This window comes from Ambystoma mexicanum, chromosome 6q (genome assembly GCF_040938575.1).
Source record: "Ambystoma mexicanum isolate Mex_15411 chromosome 6q, UKY_AmexF1_1, whole genome shotgun sequence".
NCBI classification, from domain to species: Eukaryota; Metazoa; Chordata; class Amphibia; order Caudata; family Ambystomatidae; genus Ambystoma; species Ambystoma mexicanum.
In genome coordinates this window covers 1,005,985,457-1,006,008,264 of record NC_090937.1, presented here as the reverse complement: position 1 = coordinate 1,006,008,264, position 22,808 = coordinate 1,005,985,457, and the positions used below count along the sequence as shown (strand labels likewise).

Here is a 22,808-nt window from a genome sequence, read left to right as displayed (position 1 = left end):
AGAAACTGCTAAGCTGTGGAACACTGCGAGAACGCCAAGACCTCTGAGGCATTCTCAAAAGGTGAAGAGCAGTCTTCCTCTGACTGGAGCTGAGAGAACAGCAGGTAGCCAGCTGGAAGCCACTGAGGTGTGCCGAACAAAGAAAAGCAGACCATGAGAGAGGGAAGCGGAAGAGATCCCTTTACCGGCTGATGGCGGGAGAAGAAACCAATGCCGCCAGAGAACGGTGAGCCCTCCTGAGAGCAACGGGGATGCTGGGGCGTAGCGGCATACATGCCAGATGAAAACCAAATTGTCACCTACTAGGGACACTAAATATCAAAGTCAAATGTACTAGAAGAGTCTGCAGGGAGCCAGGACAGCCAAAGTCAATTGGAGCACTGTCAATGGAGCTGAGGCACCTCTTAGTTAACAGTCTTGCACCAAGTTGGAGAGTTGGTTGAAGAGAAATCACTGTAGGGTCACAAGCTGTTACACTTGTGAAGGGTAGAGCTGAAATGAACTCTAGCAAAGTAGCTACTGCAAGTCTAACAAAGCTAAAAACATCGAGGTAAGTACCCCAAGTCCGAACAGTACCTTTTGGTTAGGAGAAGAGTGGTCCAGGTGGCTTCAGTCTGGTTGCAGTGATACAGATCCTGGTTCCTGGGCCTCAGCCTCGGGAACAAAAGGGAGGACGTCTGGAGGACTCTGCAGCATTTCGGAGGTCGGCTGCAGCTACGGGCTCTTTTCGGTTCAGCTACACTTCGCAGTTTCAGCGCTTTATAAACAGCACTGTCGCCGATCTCGGATACCTGTTGGGCTTCCTTCACTCCTTGGATCCTGCACTCCGGTGAGGGGGACTCAAGCTCTGGTCGTCCTGCTTCTGGAGGGTCCTTAGGAGACTCCTGAAGCTTCTAGCCGGATTTCAGATGTTTCATTCGACTAAGGCTTATTCAACCCCTGGTACTCGATTCTTGCAGCAGCAAAGAAGTACAGCCAGTCAAGGAAGATGGTCCAGTGGAGTTTGTCACGGGGTTAGTTGGTCTCACTAATCCAAGGGAAGAAGTTGTCCCTTCCGGAGCTTCTCTTGTCGATCTGAAAAAGGTGTTTCAGCACAGCAGCCGGGCTTCACCGGGCATTAAAGGTCCAGGAGGATGCAGCAAACTCCGTTCACGGTTTCTTCGTCAGGTGTTTCTCCCAGTGGTCGACTCTCCTCCTCTAGTCCCACAACCCTCGCCTTTTTAAGCAGTTGCATTAAGGACTGGTTGCATTCAGGCACTCCTAGAGACAAAGGACAGGGAAGTTTCCGGAACCTCCCTCACATCCTGCCCTTCTAGACACACTGAAACCATAGGCGGGCTTGAAGCCCGCCAAAAGCCACACAAACATAGGGCTCAAATCTGCCTCGACACACAGAGTAAAACCCAAGAAAGACCTCACAAACAGAAAATGGTGAAAAAGAATACCGGGCCATTTTGACACAATGATCACTCATGGGTGCTGTACTGCAGCTGAGGGTTCAGCCTGTAGTAGACAAGCAAAATGGTAGGAAAGATTAAACCACTGCCACCAGCCATTTAAAGTAGTGCTGGTAACATAGAAATATTAAATGAGAGGGTAGGATAAGGGGCTGTTGGGTAATCCCTCACTCCCCCAAAACACTTCAAATAATATGGTGTGGGCTGGACCTACAAAGAGAAAAGGTAAGTAAAGTCAATTTCAATTTACTATTCTTGGGAACTGTAGTTTACCCAAGAAAAGGTATTTAAACCTTATGTGGGATCTAAAAGGATTTCTGTGTGACACTGCACTGAAGGTGCTATGTGTCACCATACAAAAGGTAGATGCCTATAGAGTTTGTCAGACTTCCAAAAACAGTAAAAACACATAATCCAATTCAAGTCAAAACTCATGAGATGTGAGAAAATGGTCTCCCTCACTCCAGGTTAGAAATTAAGTCTTAATGTCCAGCAAAAGAGATGGGCTTCTCTAAGGTTGAAGGGAATTAGCCCAAATTAGAATTCTCCCCTTTACCTGCATTAACCATCTCAAGGGTTGGTGGTCTGTCTGAATAATGAAAGTAGAACCATACAAGTAGGAGGCCCAGAAAGGTCAGGCTTTGTGTAGGCTGCAGTTGAGACTTCTTGAGGTTGATAGAAAATCCCAGCTTGTGGAGTGTGAGCATAAGGGCACTAAACTTCTTCAGAGACCACACAATGGCAAAACATTCACGTTATATGGTTGCCCACCTTGTCTCACGGTCCTTCAGCCTTCTGCTGATGAAACAGATGGGGTGTTCCCTGCCTCACTTATCCAGTTTGGCTCAACACTGCACCATTCCCTGTATTAGATGTTTGTACGATGAAGGATTGGTTATAATCAGTAGCTCTCAAGACTGGTGCTGGACAAAGGGCTCAAGACCCACCTCTTTAACTAGTTTCTCCTCGGCAACACCTAGGCCATCACGTTGCCCCTTGCGCCACCTGACTGGCTAGACGATGCGCGCCCCTCTCCTCGGTAGCACCCGGTACAGTTGTACCCGCTCCCATGTCCGCCTTTGTATCCTACCCACACCCCTGGCTGTATGTTACCACTGAACTGTTCTCAGTTATGCATCTGTAATGCTGTGCACCTCTGTAAAACACTCTGTTGTGTATCTATATTGTTGTATACCACTGTACAGCGCTCTGTTGCTTCTTGAAGCTGCGTCCGTGCAAAATAAATACAATAATAATAGTATATATGTCTGTGTCCATTAAAAATGCTCTAAATTGGAATTCACTTTCTCTTAGGTTATGTCCGATGATGCTGATGGCCCTTTGTACAACCATATTCACTACTCTATTACTGAAGGAAACCAGGGGAACCCCTTCATCATAGACCCGGTCAGAGGTGATATCAAGGTTACAAAACATCTGGACAGGGAAAAAGTAAGTCGAGCTCCTTTCTGATCACCCCTCTAAACAGTCGATCACTTAAGTGAAAAGCCCAAAACTTATTTATGTGCGCTACTCTCTCCTCTACGGATGTTGTGTTTTTAAAAAGATAGTTAAATGCATGTGGAGACTTTTTTAAGTGCATAACCGTTATATAGATTTTTGAGTATGTACATTTAAATCCGGCATCAAGTGATTTTAATTTCTTAGCTGCACTACTGATATTTGTGGAAAACATACGCTTACCTATTTAGCATGGTTGATTCTTTATGTGAATTCATTTGAAAGAAATCTTAGTAAGAATGGGTTTCTTTTACAATAAGATTTCAGGTTACACCTTGACTGTTCAAGCGGCAGACAACGGAACTCCTCCCCGAACCAATATGACCATTGTCAACATTGACGTATCGGATGTAAATGACAATCCACCCACTTTTTCGCAAGAGAACTACAGCGTTATCATTCAGGTAAATATAAAGAGGAATACAGCAGGGGATTGTTTTTGCTACTTTATCATTGAGTTCTATATCTGAGCTTTTAATTTAGCCATAGAACACTTTAATTTGTGGCTAATAAATTCCTTGTGCAGTTGACCTTTTTTTTTTTTTAGAGATGAGTTACAAAGACCTGAAAGTTGATTATTTCTGTTTTGCTTGAATACGATAATGACATTTCAAAATGTTTTTTTTTCTTTGAGGTGCAGCTATGCCATGCACGTTCCTGATGTTAAGATGGCTGTAGAGTTTTAAAGGAACAAAGAAATAGTTAACGGTTTTATAAAGCACAACGGCTGTCGTTAGCATGGTCTATTGGGCCGGTAGTACAGGACCTCCAAACATAGTAAATTTAGTAAATCTGTTTGACGCGAGAAAGAAAGGAAGGCTTCACTTAAATGAGTTTTCTTTTGCACATCTCAAATCTTGCGTTATGAACTGTGCTGTTTATTGCAAGGGCTACTTTAGTGATATCACCAAACCTACAGCTGCAGAGATGCATGTCGTTTTATGACTTTTCTCTAAAATGTTACAATTTTACAAAGTTGTTTTGCTTCTGTTTGAGGTGCTCTTTTTTCACCATCAATGAGTGAGAAAATAGTGGATTCACAACAATTTATTAATGAAATTGAAAATGTGCTGGGAGAAACTGTCCTACACATTTATTTTAAGTGCTATTGCTTGTCATGGTTATACATTCTTATGGTGCAGTGATGAACATATTGGAGATTGAGTGCCCTAGGATACAATGAAGGCTGGCTACAGCAATGAACACAGTGAATTTAAGTGTTTTACGCCATATAAATGTCAACTGGTATATAGCGATACCATATTTCTTGACCACCGGACTTTATCACAGGGGACACAATTTGTGGGGGAAATGAGTCTCGCCATAGGCTTTGTTGTAGGAGGCTTGCAAGGTTCATGTTTTTAGGATTCCAGTGATGGTTGGGTCAGTCCAGGGCAAGGCTCCAGGACAGAGTGCATAGATTGCTAGGCAACGTTTGTATGCAGTACCCTTTGGGTGCACTGCACACAACTCTTTGGTATAAGCTTGCACTGCACAGTTTTGGAAGCGTGTTGAGCAGCCAGGCTTATCTGAAGAGGGGTCAATGTGAGCTGTAGGGGAGTTGCACAGAGATTCACAGTGAAAAGAATTCAAATAAACTCTTACACACAAGGGGGCTGATTCATGAAAAACTGGGATTTGTGCGCCATTCTGCCCGCAAATCCCCATTTGTTAAATATGGATTTGCGAGCAGAATGGCGCACAAATCCCTGTTTTTCGGCACACAAATTCCGTGAATCGGCCCCAAGGTTTCTTGAATAATCAATTATTAATTTATCAGTCTGTTAGAAAAAGCCTTCTTCAGAAGGGAGCAATAGAAAGTGACCCCCCAAATACACTTCAATACTGTACAATCTGTTTCTAAATCAGTTAAGACCCTTTTGGGATGGCCCACAGACACAACCTACATCCTCAGGTGACTTCAATAGCTAGGGTGCTGGGGACATTAATATCTTACTATTGGCATTTAGAATACTGTTGAATTTAGTAAAAGGAAAATGTTATTTAGAGCATACAAGAGACCACAAATATTCTTAAACAGGCACATACTTTCATTTCCTCCAAGAGTCATTCAGTGAAAAAGGATAAACCAAAGTCAATAGGCACAAGTCTATCTGAGCTGAAGTCCTTCTTCGCAGGTAAGTAGACAGTCTTTGCACAATGTGTTAGATGTCTTTGAAGAAAGAAGAATCAAATGGGCCACACGCTGTTAGACTTGTGAAAGGTAGAAGATGCAAGCACCTCTACAACAAAAGGTAAGTTCTCTCAGACCTTTTACATTACCTTTGTATTGAAGAAAATGTGCAGCAGATGACTTCGGTCCCTGAGCAGCTCTGGAGATCTCACTGTTGCTGGGCCTCAGTCGTGGGGACAAGAGGGAGGACTTCTGGAGACTCCTGCACTGCAATGGGACGGTCACCGCTCGCAACTGGCAATTTGAAAATCGGTGGCTGTTCAGTGTTTCAGCTCCTTGCGTCTACCGCAAATAGCAACACTGCAGTTCCTGGCTGTCGAGATGGACTTTCCTTGCTTCTAGGATCCCGCACTCTGTTGAGGGGGCTCAGGCTCGGACGGAGGATCTTCCTGGAGCTCTAGGCAAGCTTACAAGCATCGCACACAATCTGGTTTTCCTCTCCCTGGCTATATGGTTTCCAGCAGCAACACTCTGGAAATTCAACCAGCTCCGAGAAGGATGTCCAGGTGGCTTACTTTGGAGTTGATTGGTCCCACCAACTCAAAGGGAGAAGTCGTCCTTGCAGGGGCTTCTCTGTCGATACGAATTTGGAGTTTCAGCACAGCAGCAGGGCTTCACCGGAAAACCAACGGTCCAGGAGTTGCATCAGGCATCCTTTTAAAGTTCTTCTTCAGATCTTTCACCAGTGGTCGACTCTGCCTTCGAAGCCAAAAGCCTCCCCTTTTATTCAGTTCTCTCCCATTCATTTCAGCCTAGCTGTCATTCACCCAGCAGGGTCCAAAGTCCAGCAAAAGAGCTGGGGCTCTGTAAGGAGGGAGGAATTAAACACTAAAATGAAAATTCTCCCTAACAAACGCATATTGGACCTTCCATTCGAGGGTGGCGACCTATTTCATTCCACCACTGATGAACTAGATAAAAAGAAAAAACAGTTCCCAAACTGCAAAGTATTTCTCCTCACGAAGGCAACGCCCAAGGCATACACCCAGTTGCATCTATGCTCCGACAATGAGCGGGCTTTCGGCGGGTTCCGGGTCTTCCAAGAACGGAGATCTAGACAGCCTGACCGGTCTCTGAGTCAGCACCGGCGCAAGCAGCAAAATGGGGGTGGGGGAAGCAAAGGCTTCTTTCAGTCCTGCTCCTGTGCACCAGCCTCAGAGGGAAAGAAGGCATGATGTGCCCCTTCAGGTCCATATGTCTCCGGTGGGGGGCAGGCTTGCCCTTCATGCACAGTCTTGGCGTCAGAGGTACGCGGACTCCTGCATCCTTTCTGTAGTGTCCATGAGATACAGTCTACCAATTCCTCCCTCCTCCCCTCCCACGGATTGGGACAACAACTCTGTTGGCGGAAATTTGTTTGCTTGTCGAGAGCCAGGCAGTGGAAGAAGTCCCAGCTCCTAGCGAGGCTTGGGCTTCTACTCAAGGATTTATGCCCTACAAAAGAAGAACCAGGCTGGCATGAGAGTTGTGTTGGACCGCTCCACCCTCAACCTCTCCCTCTTCAAAAATTCAAGATGGTCCCGCGAGCACTCTTTGCGGAGCCGCTGTGCAGGGGAGACTGGATGTGCTCACTAGATTTGAAGGGCGCATATCTACATGTCCCGATTTGGCAGCCTCATCGCTCCTTTCTTGAGTTCAGGATCCTGGGCTTTCATTTCCAGTACAAGGTCCTACCCTTCAATTTCAACTCAGCCCCCAGGGTATTTACCAGACTTATGAATGCAGTGGCATGCCTCCTTAGGGCCCAAGGCCACCATGTATACCGTACCTGAACGACTGGCTCGTCAGGGCAAGATCTCTGGAAGCGATGCACCACACTTCATCTGCCCTTATGCTCACACTCCTTGAGGTTGATAGAAAATCCCAGCTTGTGAAGTCTCAACTGCAGCCTACACAAAGCCTGTTCTTTCTGGGCCTCCTATGGGACACAAGCTCTGAGAGAATTTTCCCATTGGAGGAAAAGATCCGGGCCATCAAGGAGGACACAAGTCACTTCCTAAGCCGAGCAGTGATCTCGGCCTGGTGGTACCAGCATCTATTGGGTATCATGTCTGCGGTCCTACTGGCCGTACCCCACACAAGACTCAAGATGAGGAGATTACAGCTGCACTTCGCAGCCTCATGTAATCAGGAGCTGGGCTCTCAAGCGGAGCTGGTCAGCATTCATCCCTCTCTCCAGGCGGACCTCACCTGGTGGTCAAGGGACTACAACCTGTGGACAGGCAACCCCTTCCGGCAGGCAACACCCCAAGTCACCATTACCACGGACTCCTCCCTGGAAGGCTGGGGCTCTACGTTGGCTCATATATACTGGCTGGAGCTGAAGGCTATCTGGCTCGCTCTCAAGGCTTGCCTTCCGATTATTTGTGGTAAGGTGGTTCTCATTCAGATGGACAACTCCACTAGCATATATTGCATCAACAAGCAGGGTGGCACCAGGTCCCCTCCACTGTGCAGCCTAGCGGTCAGCATGTGGGAATTGGCCCTGGAGAAAATCTACCTGAGTGCAATCCACTTCCTGGGGGAGTCCAACCTGGAGGCAGACAGGATCAGCAGACTGGGAGTGGGCAGTTACGAATGGCAATTGAACAATCAGGTTCTGCTCTGGATCTTCAGCACATGGGGACATCTTCAGGTGGATCTCATTGCCACCTGCTCCAACAGGAGGTGCCCACAGTTTGCGTCCTGGCAGGGCCCCGGTTCTCTGGCCAACGCCTTTCAGATTCAGTGGAACAGCATGTCAGCATATGCATTTCCTACCACGCCCCTGGTCCACGGGGTGATCTGTATAAGAGAATTGTCACCTCTGCATCATTCTGATAGCTCAGTTGTGGCTGACGAGACCCTGGTTCTCCGAGACATGCTGCCCATTCACCTCCCGCTGGGCCCAGCACACCAGCTCTCGCAGCAGGGGGGGCATGGTCATCCACCCCTCTCCACAGAAGTTGGCCCTCGCAGCGTGGTTCCTGAGCAGGTCACTCTGAAGCATCTGAGCCCGTCACAGCGTAACCTAGACATCATTCAGGGCGCTAGAAACAAGGCAACTAGGAGCCAGTACAAGAGTAAATGGACTAAGTTCTGTCATTGGGTGGACTCTAAGGAGATCGACCCCCTCACTTGCACATTGAACGTAGTGCTTTCCTTCTCTGAACACCTCACACACTCAGGGGTGCAGATAGACACGTGCTGTACCTACCTGGCAGCCATAGGAGCCTACAAGAGTTGGAGGTCTCCTCCTTCAAACTAGTGGTTAAGCAACAACTGGTGGGCCTCACCAGGCTCTACCAGCCCATCAGGAAACCACAGCTGGCGTGGGACCTCAATGTAGTGTTGGGTGCCCTGGCGCATAAACCATTCGAACCAATGGTGTCCGCGGACATCAGACTTGGTTACCATTAAAACAGCCCTGTTGGTGGGTCTTCCGTCTGCACGTAGGGTCAGCGAGATCCAGGTGCTTGTGGCGTCAGACCCCTCTGCTACTTTTCACCGGGATAAGGTGGTCCTGAGAACGCACCACGCATTTGTACCTAGAGTAGTTGATTTCTTTCCATCTAAATGAAGAGATAGTGCTACCTACCTTCTTTGCAGATCCTAAAAACAATGTTGGATGGGTCCAGGCCCGGCTCCAGCAGAGGGGCCAGGCCCCCCCCAGAGCCAGCCTCTGGCTCCCCCTAGAAAGGAAGCCATGTCAATGGTGTTATAGACCACTGATAACCGAGGGAGTGGGGGGGTGATGTCACTCTAAAAGTTCAGCAGTAACCTCGGAGACATCTTTCTGAGAAGCTGAATTTCAGGAGGCCCAGCCAGGATTTGTTTTCTTGCCCTAGACAATGATTTATGACCCACAGCCAATAAAGTACAACTGACCAGGGAGCTGGAGGGACAGTCACACCTCTAAGTGAGGTAGCACAATTATTCAAGCAGACTGCCTACAACTATTTTGTCAAACCTAAAATCACAATGTTGGTTTCTGTAATTTAAAGTGTTTATTTTTTGTGGGAATATAGTGTTTTTTCACATCGTGCTTAATAAAATGGTTAACTATATCAAACAATAAATGACAGGTAAAGTTGCTTGAACACAGATTTCTGCAGAAGGTGAGTCAACTGACTCATTCAAAAATTCCATTCAAAAAATATATTCTGCTGCATTAACTACTTGAGTAAAAGTGAAAAGATAAGGTTGGTAGTAATAACATTTAATTCTGTAGGGGAGAGTGTAGTAAAATCAAAAAGTGATAGATGCAAGGCTTTGAATTAAACATTTCCACTACCTTTGCTCTTCACAACATTCCATGCCATAATTCTGTAGTATGTCTGTGTGATTAGAGAAGGGGACAAGCCATTAACAAATGACTTTTGGTGCTGCCACCAAAAGGTGCAGTTCAATCTGAATTGCCAGGCCTTGTTCCCTCTCCACTGAAACACAAGCAAGCACGTGCATTTTTAGGCCCTGTGGTCTAGCAGTTTGGGAATGGCTTCTGACATTAGTGACAGGGCTAAGGCTGATATGCAAACAATGGTATGGAATGCTGTCCAGAGCTATGATGGGGGTCAACCAGCAGTTTTGGCATGTGCATAGGTATTGGCAGACATTTGCCAGGCAATGTCATCATATGCCCAGTGACTGGCACCATTTTCCAGCTGTTCCCAACTTATGGCCAGGTGGTACCCTTATGGCAGTGCTTGGCAAATGCCTATCCATGCCTAAACAAAAGCCCAAGCTGTGGGCTTTGCCAATGCATGTTGGCTTCCTTTTGTCTCCTTAAGTGAATGTATATATGCCCAGATGTGGGTGTCTTGCTTGCTATGCCTAGGGAATCGAGCTGCACCTCACTGAGCTGGCGCAACAAGGTCCTACCTGAAAATAAGGCTAGGTTGGAAAGTATTGATCAGTTTCAGATCTTCTCATGCATACTTACCAGTGGGGCTCTGACCTAAAAAGAATGTAGCTTTGTTTGGAACGCCTAGTCTACTCTGACTGAACATTTAATTATTCAAACTGATAAGAACTGACTTGATAACCTCATTCTGTTTGAGTAACTTTGCAGAGTTTGAATGCAAACCGAATGTGTGTTGTGGGGTTTGTTTGGAAAGTATGATGTAAATTCTGGGTGCTGTGTGTTTAGGCAGGGACAGAAATGAAACGTGAACACCAGTAAAATAACAAAAAAAGACCGTTTTCTATAATGTTGTGGGCAAAGTATAAAAAGTGTACCTCTTTTATAACTAAAAGCAGTATTTAACTATTCAATCAGAGATGGATTTAACATTTGGACAAGGGAACACATGCCAATGCTCCTCCTGCTCTACTCTCTCCCCTCAACTACAAACCGCCAGGGCTGATCAGGCCCACCCAGTGAGATCTTATCTTTTTAACGTGTCTCAGAGACCGATTATTTACAACAGGAAGTGATTAGAGATGGGAAAAGGTAAAAAGGCAGTGATCATTGCTGTGGCACTTTAAAAACAATTATATAGGTTTTTAAGAAGCTATTTAAGTGTGATTTTTGGGTGATTAGTAAGTAAGGGGATACAGAACAAGCTCTGTGAAACAATAACCTTGTCTTTCATTTCACTTTGTGTCTGTATGAGAATTTGTGTAAGTTCTCATTAATTGCTATGCTGGAGCGTGTAGGCTTCTATTCAGGATGGGGAAAATAAAGTTAGTCATAGGGGATAATTTTCCAGGTCAAGCGGAGTATAAGAAGTGGGGCTAAATGCATGTAACTCCACTTTTTATGAGCTGAAGGATTTTGTATGATTTGACAGGTGAAGTTGGAGAGCAGACTGGACTTAAAACGATCCCCCTACCAAATCAGATTGGTATTCCACCAGCATGTATTTTTACGTTGGCAGAAAACCAATAGATTGCTATGGGACCTGCCTGGCCTTTACACCTGGAATAAAAGCAGGCAGAGTCCAAAGGAATCCATTGTGGGTGGCTCCCACAGTCATTAATTGTGGAAGTGATTTGCACTTTTCCAGACACGTAGTGGTAAAGTAAAGACCAAAGGCGAATTTCTCCTGTGTTTTACTCTTTACTCGTCCAGCACTTGGTGGAAACAATTAAAATTAATGAATGGCCCCTTTTGCAAAAAAAATGCAAACATGAGAATTCTGATCTGTGAAATTTAGGATTCAAAACAAAATGCCCCACCCAATCTTTTCATCAACATGTTTCTACAATGATGAATACATTGTCAGGTTGGTGTATCATGTGACTTGTGTATTTTTAAAGTAATCTGTATAAAATGGAGTATTATGTTAGGTGGTCAAAGCCAAACTTCAACACATATTCAAGTAGCTACATTTCCAGCTGGGCTCAAATTATGGCTTTAACACTTGACCAAAGTGTGTGATCCTGGGCATATTTTTTAATTTCACTATGCCTTATCTGTTAAAATTAGGTGCCCATAGAAGTGATTCCGTTCGCATTATAAGCTATTCCAAAAAGTCTCACTCATGGTTTAATAGATGGGCAGCACAGGGATTAGGACACACACACACCTAACTTTGAAAATAGCCGGGCCACATTTATTGAACACAATTGTGTCATTCAATAGGAAATCAAAGTAAACACATCAAAGAGTCCTCATGGACATTTGCATATTATAACCAGTATGTAAACAGTATGTACTAGAAAATGATGTATAGGGGCAGGCCCCACTAGGAGTGATACCAGGAGTCCGCAAACCCCTCAACCAGCACTGTCTGCCTCCTGATGCAGCCCTTACAACCCTAGCACTCCCTTGCACTCTCAACTCAATTAAAATGTGCTGCAAAAATGCAACAAAAAATAACATTTTGTGTTTAAAATGTAATTTTGGACATTAACCATTGATCGGAGACATTCAGAGTGGGACTACTTTAGGGGTTCAGCTGGAAAGGAGGGGGGTTGTGGAATGGGTGGGTGAAGGAAGGATTGTATACATGTGTATGTTATTGGAGGATATGTTGTTGTGCTCAAAATATTGTTAAGATCAACAAGACTACCTGTATTGATTGGACATGGTATGTTCTGTTCTTGAAATTTGAAGAAGATTGAAAAAAATGTAATGTTGTAGGAATCAAAATCTCCTATTCCTTGCTTCAGTATTCTGGGTGGGGGGTCTATCTTTCACAAGATGGAGGGACCACAAGCATCACCTCCGGAGACTGCTGGGATTGGCCACAGTGCCCAGGAAGGTATTGTTGGGCGGACACCATCTGAGATGGTACAAAGAATGGGGACCTCACTGCTCAGCCCTCGGAGGAGGAAGAGGAGGTGGAGGCGGCGGCATCACCCTCAATTATCCCAGACCAGTCCAGGAAAATCATGCTGACTGCTGGTGTGAATAGGTGGGAGGGGAGGTAAATGGGAACATGGTTAGGGCAGCTGAAGGAAGGTGACTGGACGGTGAAAGGTGAAGGAGGATCAGATATAACAGAAAGGGGAGAGTAGATGGGGAAGGGAACATAAGTAGATTGATGTTGCAACACTATTTTCCGTGCTTCTCTTTTGCTATGTAAAGTTTATCTGGGAAGACATTTTTTGCTGGATCACGGATCTGGTAAATTTGGATCAACGGCAGCACTTTGTTGAGGGTACTCCTAGACCCACACCAATGGAATGTGGGCCCCCCCGATCACAACCCACCCAGATGACAATTCCTAGAGCCGGGCCTGGATGGGTCTTGCACAGTCTGGATATCAGACGCATTCTGAACTTCTAACTGGACAGGACCAAGAGCTTCCGCAAGTTGGACACACGATTTGTCACCTTCGGAGGGGGAGGGGGGGCAAGGCCTGGTTATCAGGCATCCAAGGCCTCTGTAGCAAGGTGGATGGTTGCTGCCATTAAGAGGGCTTTGAGGGGCAGCACAAAACGCTTCCAGCGAAGATGCATGCCCACGCTGTCAGAGCCAAGGCCACGATGGTCGCATTCCAGAGACGGGTTCTGTGGCAGGTTATCAGCAAGGCGGCCACATGGGCCACCCCTTTGGCTTTCTGTAAGCACTACTGTTTGGACGCCGGATCGAAGTCAGACGCGGCTTTTGGACAGGCAGTGCTAAGGAACTTATTTTCTTAGTGTCACCTCTCCACCCTGGGACTACATTCAGTTGTAATCGCCCATGCAGTATGGAGGAAAGGGGATGGGACGGGACGTTGGAGTTATTAATAGTTACTCACGTAGGGACTAACATACTCCTAGTCCATAGTCCCCTTTCCTCCATACGTCCCACCATCCTCTTCACCCCCCTGATAATACTGGTGTCATTAGGCAATGTTAATATTGTCAACGCATCAATGGGGACTGAGGTGTGGCGCCTGTGGGCGGAGTCAAGGGGACGCATACACCCAGGGCCACGCTCACGTGCGCCTCTAAATTTAAAGGGGAAGGAGTTTTAATTCTGGTGAAAAGAGTTCCCTCTCCTGTCCCTAGCGAGGGAAGCCCATGCCGTATGGAGGAAAGGGGACTATGGACTAGGAGTACGTTAGTCACTACAGTGAGTAACTATTAATTTCCCAGCTTAACGATGGGGGAATATTCACAGCACATGAATCTATGAAAGATACCAATGGTGGAGAATAGGAGTTAAAGTTAAGTAACAAATGCCTTCTTCTCCACTGCTTAACAGCTTTAGTTAAGACATGCTCTGTGGTAGTAGTGTTGGAAATCTGTAGTTGCTTATACAATAAGATGTAAAATAACTTTTTACACAAATAACCAAAAGACTCAATAGGATTTTTTCTTATTCCATTTCTTTCTATGTATTCTTCTTTTAAGGAAAACATGCCTGTTGGCTTTAGTTTGCTACAGCTCCTTGTGACAGACAAGGATTCTACGCACAATGGACCACCGTTTTCCTTTACCTTCATGAGCGGAAATGAGGATAGTTCTTTCCAGATTAGCTCCCAAGGAGTGATCACATCCGCCGTGGCATTGAAGCGTAAAATGAAGGATCACTATGTGCTGCACGTCAAGGTTTGCAGATTATTTTCTTTTTATTTGTGCATGTTTCTTTATACTTGGCAAGTCTGCTTGACCCTGTTTTCACACTTATTCATATTGGAAAGTGCAATTATTACAAGATCGCTACTTGTTCTTTTAATGTTTCTGGAAAATGTTGTAATACACTGTGTTTTTATTAATTATGCCAGCAAAGAGTGAAAAAGGGGAATTTTAACTTGTTTCTCGAAGTTAATTTGACCAGATATTTGGATTTCTGTAGAAAAGTAAAAATGTATTTTCTGCATATCCTTTCAGTTTGCAGCGATGTCCTTGATAGACCATTACCCAAGTCTACAGTGTCTACCATTTTCAAGTGTTCTAATATGCATGCTTTCTCTTAAACTTTACCTGAATGGTTATGCATGCAAGCATGTATGGTGTAACCTGGTCCTGTCGGTTCCAGACACCCAGAGCATCTGAAAACAATAACAGAAAATAGTCTGGCACTGTGGTATTATGGGGGTAAGTGAATCTCTTTTACTGCACTCAACGGCTTCTTTCATTTGGTGTGCTCTGGCCTATACCGTGCCTACCAGTGCAGGAAATCGGTTACTCCTTTTTCTTTTTTTTTTCTTTTTTTTTTTACCTATATTGTTAGTGTAGCATAAGCTGATGTCAGTTGAGTGCTGCAGGGACACTTTAATTTCCTATTTGTTTAAGTACCATTGTTGGGGGAGTTTTCCTAGAGTCCTACTGGCAGTAGGACGTTAGTGGGCTATCCCAGTGGTTTGTAGATTCCCAACTCTTAGTATCATTTTGTACTAGCTCAGGACATTGGTAAAGTGGCAGAGCAGTCAGACTTATCTTAACAGGAACATGGGAGCTGTAGGTAAGTACACTGAATCTTAGCTAGACGGGCACAACAAAGAAGCACTTACACTTATAACTATATAAAAATTATATATTTATTCTCCAGCATGGGGTCTGGCATGGATTCACATGCTCATGAATATTCCCCGTCGTCAGGCTAGGAATCTTCGGTAAAAGTTTTTCATTTCTGAACTGTCTTTCTCCTAACAACGAATCACTGGTCTCTGGGTCATACTGCCGCCAGCCAATGACTGCCCTCTACCTAAGCCCCTCCTCTGGCAGCGATCTTCAGATTTTTACCGCACGTTCAAGTGTTGGGAGTCCTTGTGCTTAGCTCTCTGGCTTTTACTGCATTTTGCGCTTTTTCTAAGAGTTCTACTTTTTTTTCGGTCAATCGAGCCTCAAGCTCCATCGATCTACCTTCCGATTAACGGGGACCAGTTTTTTTTTTTTGATTCTTCAGTGCCCCGAGGGCAAATTTGAGTTTACTTCTTGGAGGATTCCAGAAGCTTCTTCAAGGCCTATGCTGCGTGGATGTGGCAGATGAGAGGAACTCGGCGTCCCTGTTCAATATTTGCCCAGGCTGCGTCCTGCAGAACATCTTTTCGTATGACGGACATTCCCTGTGCCTCTACTGCCTGCACTAGGACCCCGACGCACGTGTTGGATGACTGCGTTTTGTCAGGGCATGGTGCCCCACACGCTGAGCGATCGGCGCAGGTTTCTCAACGAGTGGCTGCAGGCCATGGACCCTGCTCTGGGTGAGTCCCAGCAGCATGCCTTCCCTGCCCAGAAGAAAGTTGAGCAGTCTTCTAAGACCCTTGAATGCGCTCCTCCCACGGGGGCCCAACCTAAGGCTATGCACCGGTAGTCCACTGTCACTGGGAGCGCTGTTGTGGCAGGCTCCTAGGCGGGCAGGGCGAGTACAGCGTCTCCAACAGCTGCGATCACGAGCCAACGCTCAGTATCTTCAAAGAAGAGGAGGTCGGACCATATGGGCAAGCTCTTGGGGGAAGACCCAGACAGGCCCTCCGAAGAAGGCCAAAGGGGAGCGGCGCTCACACCCTCCTCCTAAGGTGAAGGCTGCGGGCTCGACCAAGGCCGTGGATGCCCAGGTACATCTGACGAAATACCAACCTTACATCCACGGAGTGGTGGTATCCCTTGTGAAGACCGCTGTGGCGGATCCGCAGGGCACGGCCCCAAAGGCAAGAGTATCCCTGCCTGCTAGGAGGGAGTGCTCTTTTCAGCCCATTGAAAAGACACCGGAGAAGATGATGTGGATCATTTCACCAAAACAGTCTCCCTTGGTCGCAGAGGAGGAGGGGCATGGTAGCCCTCCAGGGCACGGAGATCTCCTCGGAGAAGGAGCTTACCAACCTCCAGATCTTCCATCTTCCAGATGCATCGAGAGCAGGTCCTACGGGAAGGATTCCGATGAGGACAACGACGAAGATGGCGACAAGGAGATCGATGAGCAGCAGGGCGTTGAGGGCTTGGAGGACCAGCCTAAGCCACAAACGCTCTCGCTTCTGTCACCACAGCCAGTTCATCAAACACCTGGAGATATCTCAGTGGACATTCTTGCTGCTCTGCATCCCTATGCTCAGAGATCCGGACGAGGATGCCCCTTACGCCGACTGCCCCGCCCACAGCACCGGTACCACCAGGGGAACCACCATCAGCTTCCTTGCCACACTTCGTCTCCCTCTCCCCCAACACTCCCTCGAGGGATGAGACCGATTCTGACACAGCGACGACGGGCCCTGGCACGAATAACTGCTGCAGGTTTTGAGATCGCCCGTCTCTGCCTCCCAGATCTTCACTGCTCGACAAGATTGGCTCATTCCACGCCATGATCTCAAGGGCCTCGGAGCCATTCCAGCTTGTCCCTGAGGAGAAGAAGAGGGTTTCTTATACCAGCGCCGTGAGGCAAAGAGGAAGACCGTACTTTCGATACCGCTCTTGGATGACATTTAGGACATGGGGTTGTCCCTCATTAAGAACCCTTCCTCGGCCCCGGCTAAGAGGGACCGTTATGAGAAGAAATAATGGGTGCCGGCCTCTGCGCCCAAGTGCTTGCGGTCCCAACAGTTTCCAGACTGTGGTTTCGGTGGCAGCCAAGAAAATCTTCGGGCTCCTCTTCGGCGGCCTCCCCTCCCGGACATTGAGAGGAAGAAGTTGGATGCCAGAGTTGTCACGTCGGCAGGGACTACCATCAAGGCCACCAACGCCCTTGCCATTGTGGCACGTTACGTCAGGGAGCTTTGGTTCAGGATCCCCCCTTTCCTAGACTTCCTTGCTGACAAGAGGCCGGAAGGTTTGGAGATCCTACAAAAACGAGAGGTGGCAGCGGACCACGCCATTACAGTGGCCACGGACATCGCCGACACAGGGTTCTGTCAAATGGGCAACAGCGTTTGCCTTCGGCAGGGCTGGCTGAGGGCCACTAATTTTCTCCAGGATGCTCAGTCGAAGGTGTTGGACATGCCCTTAGACGGGGACAATTTGTTCGGGAAGACCATGGACCAGTCTCTTGAGGCCATCAAGGCGGACACTGAGACGGGTCGTTCCTTGGGTACGCTTCAACGACGGCTGTCGTTTCAGACACCCGGTGGAAAATCCCAAGGTTCTTCCAAAGGATTCGGTGGAGGTGCTTCATCCTACCGTCAACCCCCCTGCTCGTCGGCCCAAGAGACCTACAGGGGCTGTGCCAAATCAGGAGGACAACGTCATTGTCGCCAAGGTCCCCAAGGCGGCGCTTCGATGTCAAAACAGGATTGAACCAGCTGTGGCATCACGCCCCCACCCGTGCACCCATGTGGGAGGCCGGCCGGCGAAATTCATTGGTCTGTGGAAGACCATCTCCATGACCGTTGGGTGCTTAATGCTCTCGCCCACGGACACACCCTGGAGTTGCAACGGAAGTGTCCCCATATACCACCAGTGGCCCGGAAGGAAAACCACGTCCCTCGGCTTCTGCTGGAGGTGTGGGCCATGGTAAAAAGGGTGCGATAGAGCTTGTCCCAAAGAGGCTCTGGGTCTCTGGAGTGTACTCTTGTTACTTCCTCGTCAAAATGACCAGCAGTTGGAGGCCCATCCTAGACCTACTCCGCCTGAGCAAGTACATCAAGTCTTTAAAGTTTCGGTTGGTGACTCTTCAGCGCGTGCACGGACAGCAGAAGAGGGGGATTTTCTATTGTTGCTGGACTCGGAAGGTTTTCGAAGCAAAACGCCCCCAGCCTTGCATGGCTCAGTGATCATGTGTGGCTGGGGAACTGAACTGTCAAAGGCAAACAGTGTTTCCCTTTGACAGTTCAGCCAGCCCAGGAGCACTCCCTCGGCTGGAAAAAGCAACTGAGCGAGTGCTGTTTTTTTCTCTGGGCTGGCTCCTTGGCTCCTCCATAATGGGTGAGGTGGCCAGTGGGTGGACGCCCCCTCGCCAATTATGGATGAGCCGGCAGGCTCGGACTGGCCTATTGGATAATAGGGTGAAGACCGTACCAAAAATGCAAAATGCTGGTGTAGGCCAGTCAAAATGGGCCACTTTTTTGGCCAATGTGGGCCAGTTTGAGGAGTTACTTCACTATGCAGCTAGTAGTTTTGACCATTGTCGCTGAATAAATATTCTTTTAATATCACAATTTGTTTACATTTGAACAAAAAACAACCTCTTGGGTACTATTCAAACAGTCTGTGACTAAAGGACTGAATCTCCATTTGCAACTGCTGGCCATTTTTTCATTGGTGCCTAAGACCGTTTTATGGTCCAGGCTGACCATGGGAGCTGCCCCTTCCTGTTTGTTTTTTTTTTCCATGCTGGGCTCTGGCGCCCCCCCTGGTATGTGGCCGCGCCCCCCTGGGGGGGCGCGCGCGCGCCACTGTTTGAAGACCTCTGAGTTTTGCTGCACGCCAAACCAGGTTTGATGTTTGTTAATTTCGCCTTTTGGAGGGCTGCAGGCGTGAAGCCCGCCTATGGCTCCAGAGTGTCTGGGGTAGGCAGGAAGTGACGGAGGTGCCCAAACTCCCTTTAGTCTCCTAGTAGTCCGAAATGCACTATGTGGTGATTGGCTGGCTAACTGTCCAGCAAGGACAGCCACCCTGCTTGGCGAGTGACAGTTAAGCTGGAATTAATGGGAGAGAACTGAATAAAAGGTGAGTCTTTTGGCTTGGAAGGCAGTCTAACACTGGACGAAGGAACCAAAGAAGAGCTTGAAGAGGACGCCTGCTGCAACTCCTGGACCGTTGGTTTGCCCAGTGAAGCTCTGCTGCAGTGCCAACTTCGTATCGACCGAGAAGAACCTGCAAAGATGACTTCTCCCTTAGAGTTGGTGGGACCAATCAACTCCAGAATAAGCCACTTGGACACCCATCTCGGAGCTGGTTGAATTTCCTCAGAGTTGGTGCAAGAAACTGTATTGCCAGGGAGAGGGACACCAGATTGTGTTTGTTACTTTCAAGCTGGCCTAGTGCTTTTGGAAGATCCTCCAGACTCGCACGAAGCCGGACTGGCCAAGCCTGAGCCCCCTCAGCAGAGTGCGGGACCCTAGAAACAAGGACAATCCACATTGACAGCCAGGAACTGCGTTGTTGCTATTTGTTGTAGCTGAAATGCGAAACAGCCACTGAAAGTGAAGTTTGCCGGTTGTGGGTTTTGACATTCCCAGTGCATTGCAAGAGTCCCCCGACATCCTCCCACTGGTCCCTATGACTGAGGCCCAGGAACAGTGAGACCTGCACGGCTGCACAGGAACAGAAGTCATCAGCTGCATCTTTTCTTCTTTACCAAGGTACTGTAAAACAAGTCTAAGAGAACTTACCTCTTACTGTAGAAGTGCTTCTAACTTCAACAACTCGTCTAATCAGCTCGTGGCCCTACATTTGATTCTTCTTTTCATCAAAGACTCCTAAGAACTTGTGCGAAGACTTTTACATTTACTTACCAGAAGTGCTTTATCCTATCCAAGGCTTTTGCCCATTGACTTTGGTTTAGCCTATTGAATTGAATAACTCTTCTAGTGAACTCTAAAAAAAATATCTGCACTGCTTAAGAAATGTGTTCTCTTGTGTTCTAACAACCTTTTCCTTTTATCAACTTTTAAAGAGTGCTCTAAATGCCAACAGTAAGATATTAATGTCCCCAGCACCCTGGCTATTGAAGTCGCCTGTGGGTGTAGGTTGTCTGTGGGCCATCCCAAAAGGGTCTTGTCTGATTCAGAAACTCAGTGTACAGTATTGAAGTATGTATGTGGGTATTACCCAAATTGACCTTTTACAATTGACCTTTTCCACAATTTACCTAATTATAGTGGTTCTAATTGACCTGCACAATTGACCTTTATATTATTTTAGTTATTTTATATATGTACCGGGTTAGTTTTGGATTATAAATAATATAAGGGGATTGCGGGGGGTGGGGTTGGATTGGGTGGGGAGTTGAGGGGTTTTCCCCCGCATAAATGTCCTAATTAACCTTCTAAATTAGTTAAATTCTCCCAAGGTCAATTCTCCTGAGGTCAATTGTGAAAAGGTCAATTAGTATACAACCTATTTGTGTTACTATTCCATTGCTCCCTTCTGAACAAGGCTTTATAACTGACTGATAAATACATTAATAATTGTTTATGCAACACACCTTGAGTGTAAGAGTTAATTTTTGTGCAACTCCACTACTGCTCACATTTACCCTCTTGAGATAAGCCTGCCTACTCAATTAGCTACCAAAACTGTGTAGTACAAGCTTATACCAAAGGTTGGGTTGCCTATACCTGCAGTTGTTTGTAGTGTTCCCAGTGTTCCCAGAGGGTACTGCATTCAAACTTTGCATAAGAATTCTGCACCACGACCCAGGATCACTGAACCTGAAGGCCTGGCTCCTGCGGCATTAGAGTTTGGGGGCTACGATCTCCCCGCGGATTGTAAGGAGGTGCTTGCCAAGGCCAGAGATTCATCTACTCTAAAATGCTAGGGGCACAAGTGGAAGAGGTTCGCTGTTTGGTGCTGTACTAAGAAGATCGACCCTCTACGGGTCACTGCTCCGCAGGTGCTTCGTATTTGTTGTAGTTGGCCAAGGCAGGACTGGCCCATGCTTCCATCAAAGTTCATCTGGTGGCTATCTCCTGCTACACCAAATCTCCTGGACGCTCATCCCTATGGTCGCATCGATTGGTCAAGGAGTTCGTCAAAGGACTATTTCGTTTGTTTCCGCCGGTGAAGGCCCGGCGTGTAAGCTCAATGCGGTGCTCACTAGGCTCATAGGTCCTCCGTTCGAGCCTATGCATTTGATGCCACTAAAATTTCTGTTGTGGAAAACAGCTTTTCTTGTGACCATCACCTCTGCACGACGAGTGGGAGAGATCCAGGCCCTCTCTTGTAAACCACGTTATTTGACATTCCACGAGGCGAGGGTAGTGCTATGGATGCACCCCCTCCTTCATGCCCATGGTGCCGTCGGACTTTCATCTAAACAAGCCCTTGGTGTTCCCTGTATTCTTCCCAACGCCTTTGTCGCCGGCTGAAGGAACTTTGTGTTGGGTAAAGTTTGTATGCAGTACCCTCTGGGAACACTTCAAACAACTATGACTACAGGTATAGGAAACGCAACCTTTGGTATAAGCTTGTACTACACAGTTTTGGTAGCGTGTAGACCAGCCAGGCTTATCTCAAGAGGGGTCAATGTGAGCTGTAGTGGAGTTACACAGAGATTTACAGTTACAAGTATTCAAATAAACTCTTACACCGAAGGTTTCTTGAATGAACAATTATTAATTTATCAGTCAGTTAGAATAAGCCTTCTTCAGAAGGGAGCAATATAAAAGTAACACACAAATACACTTCAATACTTTACACTCTTAGTTTCTAAATCAGTAAAGACCCTTTTGGGATGGCCCACAGACACAACCTACACCCTCAGGTGACTTAAATAGCTAGGGTGCTGGGGACATTAATATCTTACTGTAGGCATTTAGAATACTGTTAAATTTAGTAAAAGGAAAAGGTTACTTGGAACAACAAGGGACCACAAATATTCTTAAGCAGGCAAATACTTTTGGATCCCCCAAGAAGAGTCATTCAGTTCAACAGGCTAAACCAAAGTCACTGGGTAAAAGTCTTATATAGGATAAAGCACTTCTGGTAGGTAAGTAGAAAAGTCTTTGCACAATGTTTTAGAAGTCTTTAAAGAAAAGAAGAATCAAATGTAGGGCCACAAGTTGATTCTACTTTTGAGTAGTAGATGCAAGCAACTCTCCAGTGAGAGGTAAGTTCTCTCAGACTTTACAGTACCTTTTGCATTGAAGAAAAAAGTGCAGCAGATAGACTTCTGTTCCTGAGCCTCAGTCATGGGGACAAGAGGTAGGACTTTTGGGGAGTCCTGCACTGCAATGGGATGATCACTGCTCGCAGCCGGCAATATTCAAATCAGTGGCTGTTTAGTGTTCCAGCTCCTCACGTCTACCACAAGTAGCAGCGCTGCGGTTCCTGGCTTCTGGGGTCCCGCACTCTGTTGAAGGGGCTCAGCCAGTCCTGCTTCCTGGGAGTCCAGAGGATCTTTCTGAAGCTCTAGGCCTGCTTAAAAGCAACATACACAATCTAGCATGCTGTCACGCTCACCTGATTCCCACGGAGGCGCAGGTCTGGCTTCGAGTGCTGATGCTTCTTCAATGGTGAAGCGCAGGACTCTGAGGATGGACAGGTAGGGCCCCTCTACTCTGGCTTCTCTGGCTCGCAGGAATATTCCCCTGTGCGTGAAAAGGGAGTATTACCTACTGACGGAATAATGCTCAAGCCTTCCAACCCTCCACGATACCCTTCCACGATTCCCCGTGAAGTCT

General features: G+C 46.9%; 1 protein-coding gene across 6 annotated transcripts in view; it reads left to right on the top strand.

Moving 5' to 3' along the window:
* The window catches only part of FAT1 (FAT atypical cadherin 1), a 444,689-nt gene that overhangs the window by 364,931 nt on the left and 56,950 nt on the right, over positions 1–22,808 (top strand). For all 6 annotated transcript variants that reach the window (XR_011282269.1, XM_069631552.1, XM_069631550.1 and 3 more), the window contains 3 exons: positions 2,772–2,909; positions 3,239–3,382; positions 13,942–14,139. Coding sequence is in view for 5 of the 6 variants with exons in the window: in XM_069631552.1 (XP_069487653.1) it covers positions 2,772–2,909; positions 3,239–3,382; positions 13,942–14,139 (480 nt within the window). In the remaining variant the exon portion in view is untranslated. The remainder of the gene's footprint in view (positions 1–2,771; positions 2,910–3,238; positions 3,383–13,941; positions 14,140–22,808) is intronic.